Here is an 11,069-nt window from a genome sequence, read left to right on the forward strand (position 1 = left end):
TGCCTGACATGCTTTCTCAGTGCAAGGGATCTTGAGCAGTGAGTAGTGATGGTAGGTGTTTAGGCAGGCGCAATAATAGTGCGTCATTGGCTAGGAAGCGAAAGACCAGCATGACACTCCCGCGGGGAGCATCGTCATTTCACATGAGCAAGTTGACTGCACTCCAACACAATGGACATCACGCCAATATTTAACCAGGTGCTCGCGAAGCACGATGCGCGTCCGATTGAGCCTCCTGTGTTTCGCGTCGAAGCCCTTGATGGCTTTGTAAAAGAGGCCTACCGCATTGTAGGCCACGTTGCGCGCGTGAACTTGAAGGTGAAAGCTAACAGCCACAGCGAGGTCACATTGCAAAGCTTCACACAGACTTGAAGTCGATACGACAGAGCTATCTCTCGACGGCACATCCCCCCCGCCGGAAGCAGTACGCGCGAGCAGGCGCAGCATCGGCCTCTGCAGACAAAGATGCCAAATACCTTAGCGACACGCAGCGCAACGAGATCGACGCCCAGGCCAAACTATCGATACATCAGCTGAAGGATGCGATTGAGAAGCTAGGGGCTGCTGAGCAGGTGAGGCAGGAGACGCAGACGCAGGTTGCCCTGAAGAAGCGCGCAAAGCAGGGCCTCGGTGCGCTTGGACGATGGGCAGCAGGCGGGGCAATCACAGCGAAGAGCGTCGAGGAGGAGATTGAAGAGGCCAAGGCGAATACGATCAGGGAACACCGAAAGGGCATATTGTGGACGTTGGATTTTCAGTTGGAGCAGTGCGTCCTGTTCCAGACGGACATGATGGAAATCAGGCACATGCGGGAGGTGGAGAAGAGCAAGAGCGTGTTGTACAAGACAAGGGCTACAGGACCAGCCAGCAGCGATTACCGTGGTATGGACGAGAGCCACAATGCTGGGAACAAGGCTGGGGATTATCGAGCCAAGTCGACTTATAACCCGGACGAGTCGAGCGCGGTGATTGAGAACCAGCTGGACGCAGAGCAGCTCCAGCTGTTTGCGCAGGAGAACCAGGACATGCTCAAGCAGTACGAGGACCAGCTCGACAAAGTCCGGTATGTGTTACGACACACTCATCTTGAACAGCTACTGACACGGGCAGTGCAACCGAAAAGTCGCTCATGGAGATCTCGGAGCTGCACTCGACGCTCGCGTCCAACCTCAGCATGCAGGAGACGCACATCAACCAGCTCATTGAAGACTCGTTCAACACAACGGAGAACGTTGGGAGTGGAAACAAGGAGCTCAAGCGCGCGACGGAGCGGGGCAGTACGGCGCAGAAGCTGTTCTGGGCTACAAGCATCTTCTGCACGACGCTTGTTGTGTGGGACTTGTTCATATGAGAGTGGAACAAGGTGCGGTGGTGTTCTTGGTAGATACCCAACATGTGAATATATCGCGCTACGTCCGTCAGTATCCGAGGCGCTCTGAGTGGACCAAGTTTCCAGAAGCAGCAATGGCAGCCATGTGGGGTCGGCATACTTGAACCAGCAGCCAGCCTGCAGGCCATGCAGACCCACAACGGTTCGTAGCTAGCTACAGCGGTAGCAAGTTTACTCATCTGGACGAAGTCGTGATGGTGAATGCCCTGCATGTGAGAAGGGCTGTACAGCTGACATCATTGCGGAAGCGGCAGCTTGTGCCTCGGCTTGCTTGCTCACACGACCCTGCGGCATACCTTCCGAGCTTCACCTCTATATAATGCGCTGGTCGGATGCGATGCCGTCGCCATGTCAGCCAACTTTTGTTCTACTGCATCGTCTCGAACCGGCCTCCCGGTTCTCCGCATCTCGCCTTCCAAAAGAAAACTGCGGGGTTAAGCGTGGGCTGGACACGGCTTCCCATAGTTAGGCGGCGGCAGCGGTGAAACGTAAACGTGGGAGAGCTCATACGCCGTAATCATCATGCCAGACTCACCTGTCCTCAAACCACTCACCTCCTCCCTCTCCCTCTCCACTGCTTCCACCCAAACTTCTTCCCAGACCCGACTCAACCAGATCTCCTCGCACATCGAACCAATGGCTGCTACCGCTTTCGACGCGAATGTCGTCCCCCAGGCGCCCGAAGACCCGCTGTTCGGGCTGATGGCTGCCTTCCGCCGCGACGAGGACCCCAACAAGGTCGACCTGGGCATTGGAGCCTACCGAGACGACAACGCAAAGCCCTGGATCCTGCCCGTCGTCAAGAAGGTGCGCCCACCACGCCTTCCTCTTGTCCTGGCTTACCCGCGACTGACCATGCACAGGCCGATGACAGACTCCGCGACGACCCCAGCCTCAACCACGAGTACCTCCCCATCGCCGGTCTCGCAGAGTTCACAACCGCCTCCCAGAAGCTAGTCCTCGGCGGTGACAGCCCCGCCATCAAGGAGAAGCGGGTAGGCACATCACTCCACCACGTCATGACTTGAGCTCACACCACACAGGTCGCCAGCTTGCAAACCATCTCCGGTACCGGTGCCGTCCACCTGGGCGCCCTCTTCCTCGCCAAGTTCTACAAGACCAAGAGCCAGCGAACCGCCTACTTCTCAGACCCCACATGGGCGAACCACTTCCAGATCTTCTCCAATGTCGGCCTCGAACACAAGACATACCCCTACTTCTCCAAGAAGACAAAGGGCCTCGACTTTGATGGCATGATCAGTGCTCTGCAGGATGCCGCCGAGGGCAGCATCATCGTACTGCACGCGTGCGCCCACAACCCCACCGGTGTCGACGCTACGCAGGAGCAGTGGAAGAAGATTGCCGACGTGATCAAGTCGAAGAAGCACTTCCCCTTCTTCGACACAGCATACCAGGGCTTTGCTTCCGGCGACCTCGCAACCGACGGCTGGGCAATCCGATACTTTGTCGAGCAAGGCTTCGAGCTCTGCATTGCGCAGTCATATGCGAAGAATTTCGGCCTGTACGGCGAGCGAGCAGGCTGCTTCCACTTCGTCACCTCTCCTTCCTCCGATGCTGAGAACACCATCAAGCGCATCGCCTCACAGCTCGCCATCCTCCAGCGCTCCGAGATCTCAAATCCTCCCGCCTACGGCGCCCGTATCGCCTCGACCGTCCTCAACGACCCTCAGCTCTTTGCTGAGTGGGAAGACAACCTCCGTACAATGTCCGGCCGTATAAAGGAGATGCGCAAGGCGCTTCGCAGCAAGCTCGAGGACATGGGCACACCAGGTACATGGAACCACATTACAGAGCAGATCGGCATGTTCAGCTTCACCGGCTTAACAGAGCAGCAAGTGCTGAAGATCCGGGAAGACTCGCATGTTTACATGACTAAAAACGGTCGCATCTCCATGGCTGGTCTGAACACGCACAACATTGACTACTTTGCCAAGGCTGTTGACAAGGTCGTGCGGGAGACGCAGTAGATAGCAACCTGTGAAGGTTCTTCGGTGACCTGACCGGGTAAGACACGGCGGGTACCGGGAATGTGTTACGAATATACGAGATAGAAGAGCTAGCATAGACTAAATCCTCACCTCATTCAGAGACTCGACTATGTTCTCAAAAATCATGAAATGGAGTGGAGATCCCAATTCGCTTGATCGAATACGCTAACAAATTAGTAGACACCGAAAACGAGGAATGTCCAGTTGATTAATGTCAATGTGCGCGTCTGGTTTTCACTTCGTATTGCAAAATGGTACAGTGGTACACTTGGATGAATGCATAGGGTATACAGCCCATGGACTCTGGCCACAACCAACTAAGCAACAATGTCAAATGCCGACGAACGACAGAAAGTTGCATGCTATGCACCCGTCTACTGAATGCCCTTGCTATACGTGAATCTTGCAATATTCACCCCAATGGTCCACCCCTTTCTTTTTCTTTCCTTCTCTCTAACCTTCTTCTCCTCGCGTTCCCTTACTTCATCGCTAGACTCGAGCAGGCTATCCCCACTGAGCCGTTTTAGTATGTCCATACTAGACGATGCTCTACGTAACATGTTCCTCTTTGGTAGCGGCGGGATCAAGTCGTCGATATTTGAGGTAATGGACGGCAAAGCAGTAATGTCCGCAGCCGAGGATTGCAGAGACGTTTTGCTTTGCTCAATGGTAATGTCTGGGTTCCGGCCTTGGAGGAATATAGAAGACGTGAGGATTGGGATGGAGTGCCCCCGAGTGTCTTCGCTATTGTCCTTTATGTAGCACCATGGCGACTCGCTGGTCCCTTGTAGTGGCAAGCTAAGCGCGCTACTGCTGTTTGACGAGTAGGCTGAGTGCTGATATGGCGGATATATTGGTGCGGAATGGTGATGAGGTCTATTGAAGTAATCCACGGAAATTAGATCTGGTTGGGCTTGTCCCGTTGGGAACAAGGGTCTGTCTCGAAAAGCCGGGTGCTCTGACAGTGGAGGTGGTGGATACGTTGGTGTTCTCGACCGTACGGGCGGAAGAGGCTGGAATGGCTGGACTATCTTATAAGGCATATCTGCTGTGCGTGGACGTCTCGTCCTTGTTGGTACTTTCAGACTTGCTTGTGATAAGGTTCTAGACGATTCCGATGGAAGACGTGGCGATACGGAGCGTGCGCGCGACTGAGTGGGAGTATTGCGAAGACGCAGTGATATGGCAGGAGGTGGTAGTTCTGGTGTTGACAGTATCTTCGGAGCAACTTTTTGCGGTGCATTCAACCAGTCTGGCGTAGCGCATACTGAAGCTACTGGAGCATCGGTCTTTAAGCTAGAATGCTTAACCTCGGCAGAGGTGAGAAGCTTCTCGATTGCCTCGCGCAAGTCCTGGGGATCGGGTTCGGCATCCTTGTCTGCAACGACCTTCTGGATATGAGTTACCTGTCTAGAGAGTTGTCTTGAGCGAGAACCATCGGATGACGCAGTGCTACTATTTGAGAGACCCGGTATACCGCTCTGGGGATGACTCCGTGAATCTCCAGGATGTTTTTCTGATAATGTTGGTACAGGAAAAGTTTGGGACGACCTACGCAGTGGTCGTATGCATGCCCATGGCGGCGATTCTTGCATGAGGTTGTAAATATCAGGCATTGCTGGCAGCGTATCCAAGCTTTCCAACTTCTTTGCGACCCATGGATTCTGGATACATCGGAGCTTCGAAAGATAGGCGGAACATGCTTGGGTATTGGAAAGTGGATGGCCGTAGTCGATCAAATCCTCCAACACCGTCGTGAACTCGTTATTAAAATCCTCGATGCTTACGTATTGATCAATGTGCAGGTTGAGGAAATGGCAGAATGCGTGGTGATAGCCAGAGAAGCTGAACACGCTGAATCGTTCATCTAACGCCTCGAGTATCTCCTGCGAGCTAAAGTTGGATGGTGGTAATGGTGGTCCGACTTCAAACAGCTCCAGCATCACTTCCTCTGCCAGCGAGAGAAAGATATCAAGCTTGACCTCTCGATCTTTCCGTACCCATGACCTTCGCTCTTCTAGCAAGCTCGGCTGCATGTCTTTCGTCTCCGTTACACAAATGGTCGAAGCTAGCCTTGGACTGGGCATGGGCATGGGCAAAGTGCCGTTGCAGTATTTCCAGGCATCCTTCGTTTCAAGCGCAAATTTGACGCTACGTCGCCAGCGAGAGTATTCCGGCCCTGTAGAGTCCAGTCTCAGAATGGGGACGCCTGGTAGGCGTGGAGAAGTTTGTAACTGCATTGGACTGCGTGCACCTGAATCGACGCAGGCGCGTATGCACTACTCAGAACGTGCGATAGAGTGAAGGACACACACAAGGGAAACAATCGTCGAGGAATCGACCACATTTGAACATCACCGCACCCCGCGATAGCCATCAGCAGAATCTTACCAGCGCATGGCCGCATGCACATCAGCCACGATGCCCCAGCTCTTTGTTCCAACGCCGGACTCGCACAAGGCGACCTCGGGCCAACCGTAGCTTGAGGTACATGGTCCCGTACCACCAGGATCCCAGAACAGCGTCGTACCATAGTACGTCCCGAGGCCCCTAACCTATACAGCCCATGGGATGATTTCGGTGCCGTTTGCATCCAACGTATTCCCTGGAGTGTCGCGGACACCTTGGCATGGGCTACAGTCAGCAGCAAAGACGTCGGGTGCTAAGGTCCTGTAGGCTGCATGGCGCAAGCGAATCAAAGAGATGCGACGCGAGGCTCAAAGAGAATTACTGGTTGTCGGGATCCGACGGGGAGTATCTTTGTCGCCTCATTTTTAACTCCGAAAGGTGACGACGCGGCACTTTGCGCGATCAAAGAGACAAAAGCTTATTGCCCGCATCGACGGACTTGCGCCTTTTGCCACGCATGGAAAACTTGAATTGGGCGACTTGTCGCATCGAAGAGGGCAAGGACATATGCGGAGTCAAAGTCTTCCTCGAGGTCTTGAGGTATAGGAACTAGGCAGGAGATGGTGGAGACGAGGCGGACGGTGAGTGGTGTTTTGACAAGCCAATTTACTGCGTCCTACATGCTGGGATTTGGTATTGAATCTATAAGCACAACAATTTGGTATCTTTCCATCGAAGTACAAGTACTCGATAACAACAACCGGGGCGTTGTGGCGGAGTGGTTATCGCGCAAGACTAGAAATCTTGTTCCTTCGGGAGCGTCAGTTCGAATCTGGCCAACGTCGTCTTTTTTGCGGGGTGAGCGGATGGGGAGAGGTGCTTGCGCTGCTCTATATTTTTTGCGCTCCTCTGTTCTATACAAAATGCGAGAGAAACAGCGTACCTACGCATTTTGACCCTGCCAAGCCTTAACCTAGCACCTTCACACTCTTCTACAGCTTGAATGCTTTGTGACACTTGACTCACTCAATGCCACTGCGACCCTTTCCATATCCTTTCCGAGTGGGCACTGACATCTGCCATGTCCTACGATTACGAGCCGTTCTCATGCGCCACCATCGCGGCGAGCCCCTGCGACCTCTACACCAATACTTGAGACGAGTTCTTACCGATCACGAACGTCAGTACTTCTGGAACCGTTTTGGACCAGAAGAAACAATCTCTAAGAGGATGGATTCAGTCTCCAAATTCCTCGCTGGCAGGTGTGTACGAGTGATGCTCTAGATACGATCAGAAGGCTTACGCAATAAAAGATTTGCGGCGAAGGAAGCTTGTCGCAAAGCATGCAGTCATCTAGATATCGATGAGAGAGGATTCAAGCATATTATGATTCTACCGGTTACCTCGGTGGATCGCAGCGAGCACCAGTCAGCACGACCCCAAGGGTTGATACTCGATAAAGTGTATGACACAGAGAGCTCTGATGATACACGTGTTGACGTGAGCGGACTTGATGGACAGTTGTGCGAGATCAGTATCAGCCACGATGGAGACTTTGCAACTGCTGTTGCTATCGTGCCGGTTGTGGAAACAGCGTCGGATTCTTGAGTTCGATAGATTCAGGAGCTGTTGGTGCAGTGTGATTCTTCGTCAAACGGTGCTGTTAGATACATCAACGTCCCACAAGATAACCAGCCAACAGTAAAGTTGTGGATTCGCTACCAAATATACGATCCACGATTCTGGAAGGCATAATCTGGGACGATGTAAACATCAGATAGTTCATTCCACGGTTCTGGTATTAGGGTTGTTGCCTAGTAGCACGACCACTTGTCCGCACCGAAACTCTCTCATTCTCTCACACACGCGCACACAATCTTAATGCAAGTTCTGAATCTATAAAAAATTCAGCAGCTCATTCGGACACAGGACAGCAACATGACTACCAACACAAAATCTGCGTTTGGCAAAAACAACATCTTTGCGCCTGAATCACCCTCAATATGGCAGCACTTGCAGCGAAACCCGCTACTCATAACCGCACAATGGCTGTACGCCCATCGGCCGCCCATGGTCATACCACGACCCACCTTCGGTACACCAGTAAAGGTTGTGTGCATTTCAGACACCCATAACGAGAAAATACATGTGCCTAATGGCGACATTCTCATTCACTCTGGGGACATGACCATCAACGGTACGTTCGAAGAAATCCAACTACAACTCGGTTGGCTAGACAGTCTGCCACATCACCACAAGATTGTAATAGCTGGAAATCACGACTTGTTTCTCGATCAATCCTTTTTCCACCGCAACCCACGACTTGCAAGCCCAGACAATGAACGTAAAATGAAAGAGCTGAAATGGGGAAGTGTGGTGTACCTGAACAACGAATCAAGGACATTCGACATCCGGGACCGCACCGTTCGGGTCTACGGCAGTCCCATGACACCACAATATGGCAACTGGGCGTTTCAATATCCAGAGAACGAAGACAAATGGTGCAACACTATCCCAGAATCAACAGACATACTCGTAACGCATGGCCCGGCCAAAGGACATCTCGATTCTTCGCCTTCGAATCCTACGTATTTGCAGGGCTGTGCTCATCTCCAACGGGAACTATGGCGTGCCAAACCACGACTACACGTTTGTGGGCACATCCACTCAGCGAGAGGAGTTGAGCGAAGGAGCTGGGAATGGTTGGAGTGGAGTTATGACACTGTGTGCCGTGGCGAAGGACGCGTTGGCACTATGCTGATAATTCTTGCTAGTTGGGTCGGGGCTTGGGTACTGTATGCGTTGGGAAGAGAGAACAGAGGGGTTATGACGAGTGTCAACGCAGCGGTTGTCAGGGACTGGGGTTTAGCTGAAAGCAAAAAAACTCTTATCGTAGATCTTGTCTAGATCGTGTGGAGATGACTGCGGAACCATGTCAAATGTTAACATCTTTCTCGTCCAGCAAACGTGCTGTGACAACGAAGCCTGCGTGGCTTCTCGCAGCCCAACCTGGCTGTTCACGCAGCATTATAGGTATGAACCAGCCATGCTTAGAACTTCTGGAAGCCAACAAGAACAGGAGATGCCAGAGCAAAAAGTGGAGATTGGGTTCCTGGGTTCATGCGTGCCGTCATGCCCCACCGATCCTCGCGACAGCGATACAGAACACGTTTCGGGACGTGGAGCCCATGAACAGTCACCCTGCTGGATGTGGATCTGACAGGAAACAAACACGTAAGTTGGGAAAAGACAAAGACAAACTATGGAGCAGACGGTGGTTAATGTAAGAGAGTGGGAACAAGAATTGCCACCAGACCGAGGCAGAGTATAGAAGAAGGAACATAGCATGAACGCAGTGACCGTGCCCAATGTAAGTGCGGGGCTATATATCTGTTTGTTAAGAGTTGTTCTTTTTTCAGTTGGCGGGAGCGGTTTCGAAACGTTCAAGCGTATGCCGGCAGTCCCGATATGTCGAACGATACTTGGCATAGGGAGGCCTACCGCTCAGTACAGCTCTAAGGCGCATGTGATAAACCAGTTTCGATCGAGATGTAATGGCATCTTCGTCCGCTGTGACGGAAGTCTCCTTGACCTGGCACTACGGTTAAGTTGGCGACTGACGGTATAGCAAGCGACGGAAAGGGGAATCCCCGTAGCCCGATGCCACGGTACATTGGCTAGACCATTGGATCGGCCAAGGGCTTGTCTACAGTGAGCTCTGAATATTGGTGCCTTCCTCGTACAGTTGCACACAGAAGTTTGAAACGAGTCACGGACAGCGAACCTCGGCAACCACGATGCGGGAATGTTTGTAGAGGGTCGGCATCTACCAATTATAGGCGTGTGGGAAAGTGAAACGCTAGAGCAGGCGATGTGAAGTTGAGGCGTCGATGCAATGGCGTCAGTCATGGCCAGGCTCAGTCGAAAGATGAAGGACAATCCAGTTAGAAAGTACCGGTAGGCTGACCAGGCACGGACAGGGGCTGGTGGCAAGCATGGTACTTCCTGCCTAGGGCAGCTGTAAAGTTCATGTCGTTCCCTGGTGCGCAAGCGTGGAGGCGGCGAGCAGAAAGACGAAACCAGCCGTCTGCCCTAGGACGAACTTTGGCGAGTCGTAGAGACGAAGATGTCAGCGAAAGGCAGATGGGCGTCAAAAACGATAGCGCGGCCAGAGTAGCAGTTGGTCGCACTTCGGAATGACTGTGGACACGAGGCGAGATGTGTGGCTGCAGGCGATACACGGGCCTGCATGCCTTGAATGTCAGCCGGTAGAGACGTTGGCATTACAGTCTGCAGGGCCACTGGGAAAGTCCCGCGATATTGCTTCTGGAGGCAGATAATCAAAGCATGTCCACGGGTGCAGGTGCAGCATGAGGCGCGGTGGTGAGCGATCATCATCATTCGCATGCGAGTGGGACCCGTGTTATGCCGAAATGAAGGGCTGGGCAAGGGCAGGGGCGGCGCCATCTCTCATTGGCCGCCTGATGGTCGCTCCTTCGCCAGAACCCTCCGCATCGACAGCTACGAGGACGGCGCTGTAAACGAACAGCAAGACTGTGGAGTTTGCTGCATTCACGCTCGTCTGGGTTTTTGTGTTGCACGGTAGTGTCGCGGGCAAGGGATATAGTGTGTTGGTCGATCAAGTAGGATGGATAGCCGGGGTATATATTACCCATTGCTAGCGCGGTTTGAGCATACAGCCGTCTGCACGACCAGGGCCTCGCGGCCAGATGCAAATTAATCCACTGGTGGCATGCGCAATCTGCTGCTGATGGGGACACAATGTCCACTTGGCTTTCTTGTTGTCGTCGTCTTCGTTTCTGGAGTCTCCCGTCTCCTCTTGTAAAACATTTTGCATTGAATGCACCGCCAACGTCAATACCGGACTACTCCCTCTCCAGCAAGCGCCGTTCTATTTTGCGACTATCGAATGCAGAGGCCCGCCGTCCGAAACCCTGCCTTTCCCCGTCGTGGACGCTCGCACTAGTGGTGAGCAGTTGGTTCTCCTGCAGGGAGCACACGTTAGCGACTCGCAGCCCATTGCGCTTGCCCTCTTCCGCCCGCGACCCCTGCCTGCCACCGTTTTGGCCTGGACACCGGGGCGAGTGCTGCTGCTGACGCTTGCCCTGTCCTCCTCTTCTTCTTTCACTACCCGTCGCCCACGCCCCCAAGCCGACTTCTTCTCCACCACCCGCCGACAATCCCCCCAACGGGCGCATTCATATATCGACTTTGCGCATTCGCCGCCCGTGGCTCCCCGTGGCTCTCTCCTCCGGCCGACAAGCACCACTCTCCACGTCGCCCCAGGCCTTACGCTCCCT

General features: G+C 53.3%; 5 protein-coding genes across 5 annotated transcripts; 4 read left to right on the forward strand and 1 right to left on the reverse strand.

Annotated features, from left to right (window-relative positions):
• Nucleotides 1-171: 171 nt before the first annotated feature.
• On the forward strand, nucleotides 172-1,351 carry GT037_001101 (uncharacterized protein; the record flags this gene model as incomplete). The annotated part of the gene is made up of 3 exons (XM_038926148.1): nucleotides 172-288; nucleotides 339-1,063; nucleotides 1,111-1,351. 3 exons carry the CDS (start codon nucleotides 172-174, stop codon nucleotides 1,349-1,351), a joined length of 1,083 nt encoding a protein of 360 aa, XP_038792004.1.
• Nucleotides 1,352-1,912: 561 nt separating this feature from the next.
• Nucleotides 1,913-3,378, forward strand: GT037_001102 (aspartate aminotransferase; the record flags this gene model as incomplete). Its single annotated transcript, XM_038926149.1, has 3 exons — nucleotides 1,913-2,197; nucleotides 2,254-2,385; nucleotides 2,434-3,378. 3 exons carry the CDS (start codon nucleotides 1,913-1,915, stop codon nucleotides 3,376-3,378), a joined length of 1,362 nt encoding a protein of 453 aa, XP_038792005.1.
• A 395-nt stretch (nucleotides 3,379-3,773) lies between these two features.
• On the reverse strand, nucleotides 3,774-5,639 carry GT037_001103 (uncharacterized protein; the record flags this gene model as incomplete). Its single annotated transcript, XM_038926150.1, has 1 exon — nucleotides 3,774-5,639. The coding sequence occupies one exon, from the start codon at nucleotides 5,637-5,639 to the stop codon at nucleotides 3,774-3,776; it is 1,866 nt and encodes a 621-aa protein (XP_038792006.1).
• A 1,138-nt stretch (nucleotides 5,640-6,777) lies between these two features.
• GT037_001104 (uncharacterized protein) lies at nucleotides 6,778-7,356 on the forward strand (the record flags this gene model as incomplete). Its single annotated transcript, XM_038926151.1, has 2 exons — nucleotides 6,778-7,010; nucleotides 7,062-7,356. 2 exons carry the CDS (start codon nucleotides 6,778-6,780, stop codon nucleotides 7,354-7,356), a joined length of 528 nt encoding a protein of 175 aa, XP_038792007.1.
• Nucleotides 7,357-7,686: 330 nt separating this feature from the next.
• GT037_001105 (uncharacterized protein) lies at nucleotides 7,687-8,655 on the forward strand (the record flags this gene model as incomplete). The annotated part of the gene is made up of 1 exon (XM_038926152.1): nucleotides 7,687-8,655. One exon carries the CDS (start codon nucleotides 7,687-7,689, stop codon nucleotides 8,653-8,655), a length of 969 nt encoding a protein of 322 aa, XP_038792008.1.
• Between the last annotated feature and the right edge of the window lie 2,414 nt (nucleotides 8,656-11,069).

Source organism: Alternaria burnsii (assembly GCF_013036055.1).
Source record: "Alternaria burnsii strain CBS107.38 chromosome Unknown 705, whole genome shotgun sequence".
Taxonomy (NCBI): domain Eukaryota; kingdom Fungi; phylum Ascomycota; class Dothideomycetes; order Pleosporales; family Pleosporaceae; genus Alternaria; species Alternaria burnsii.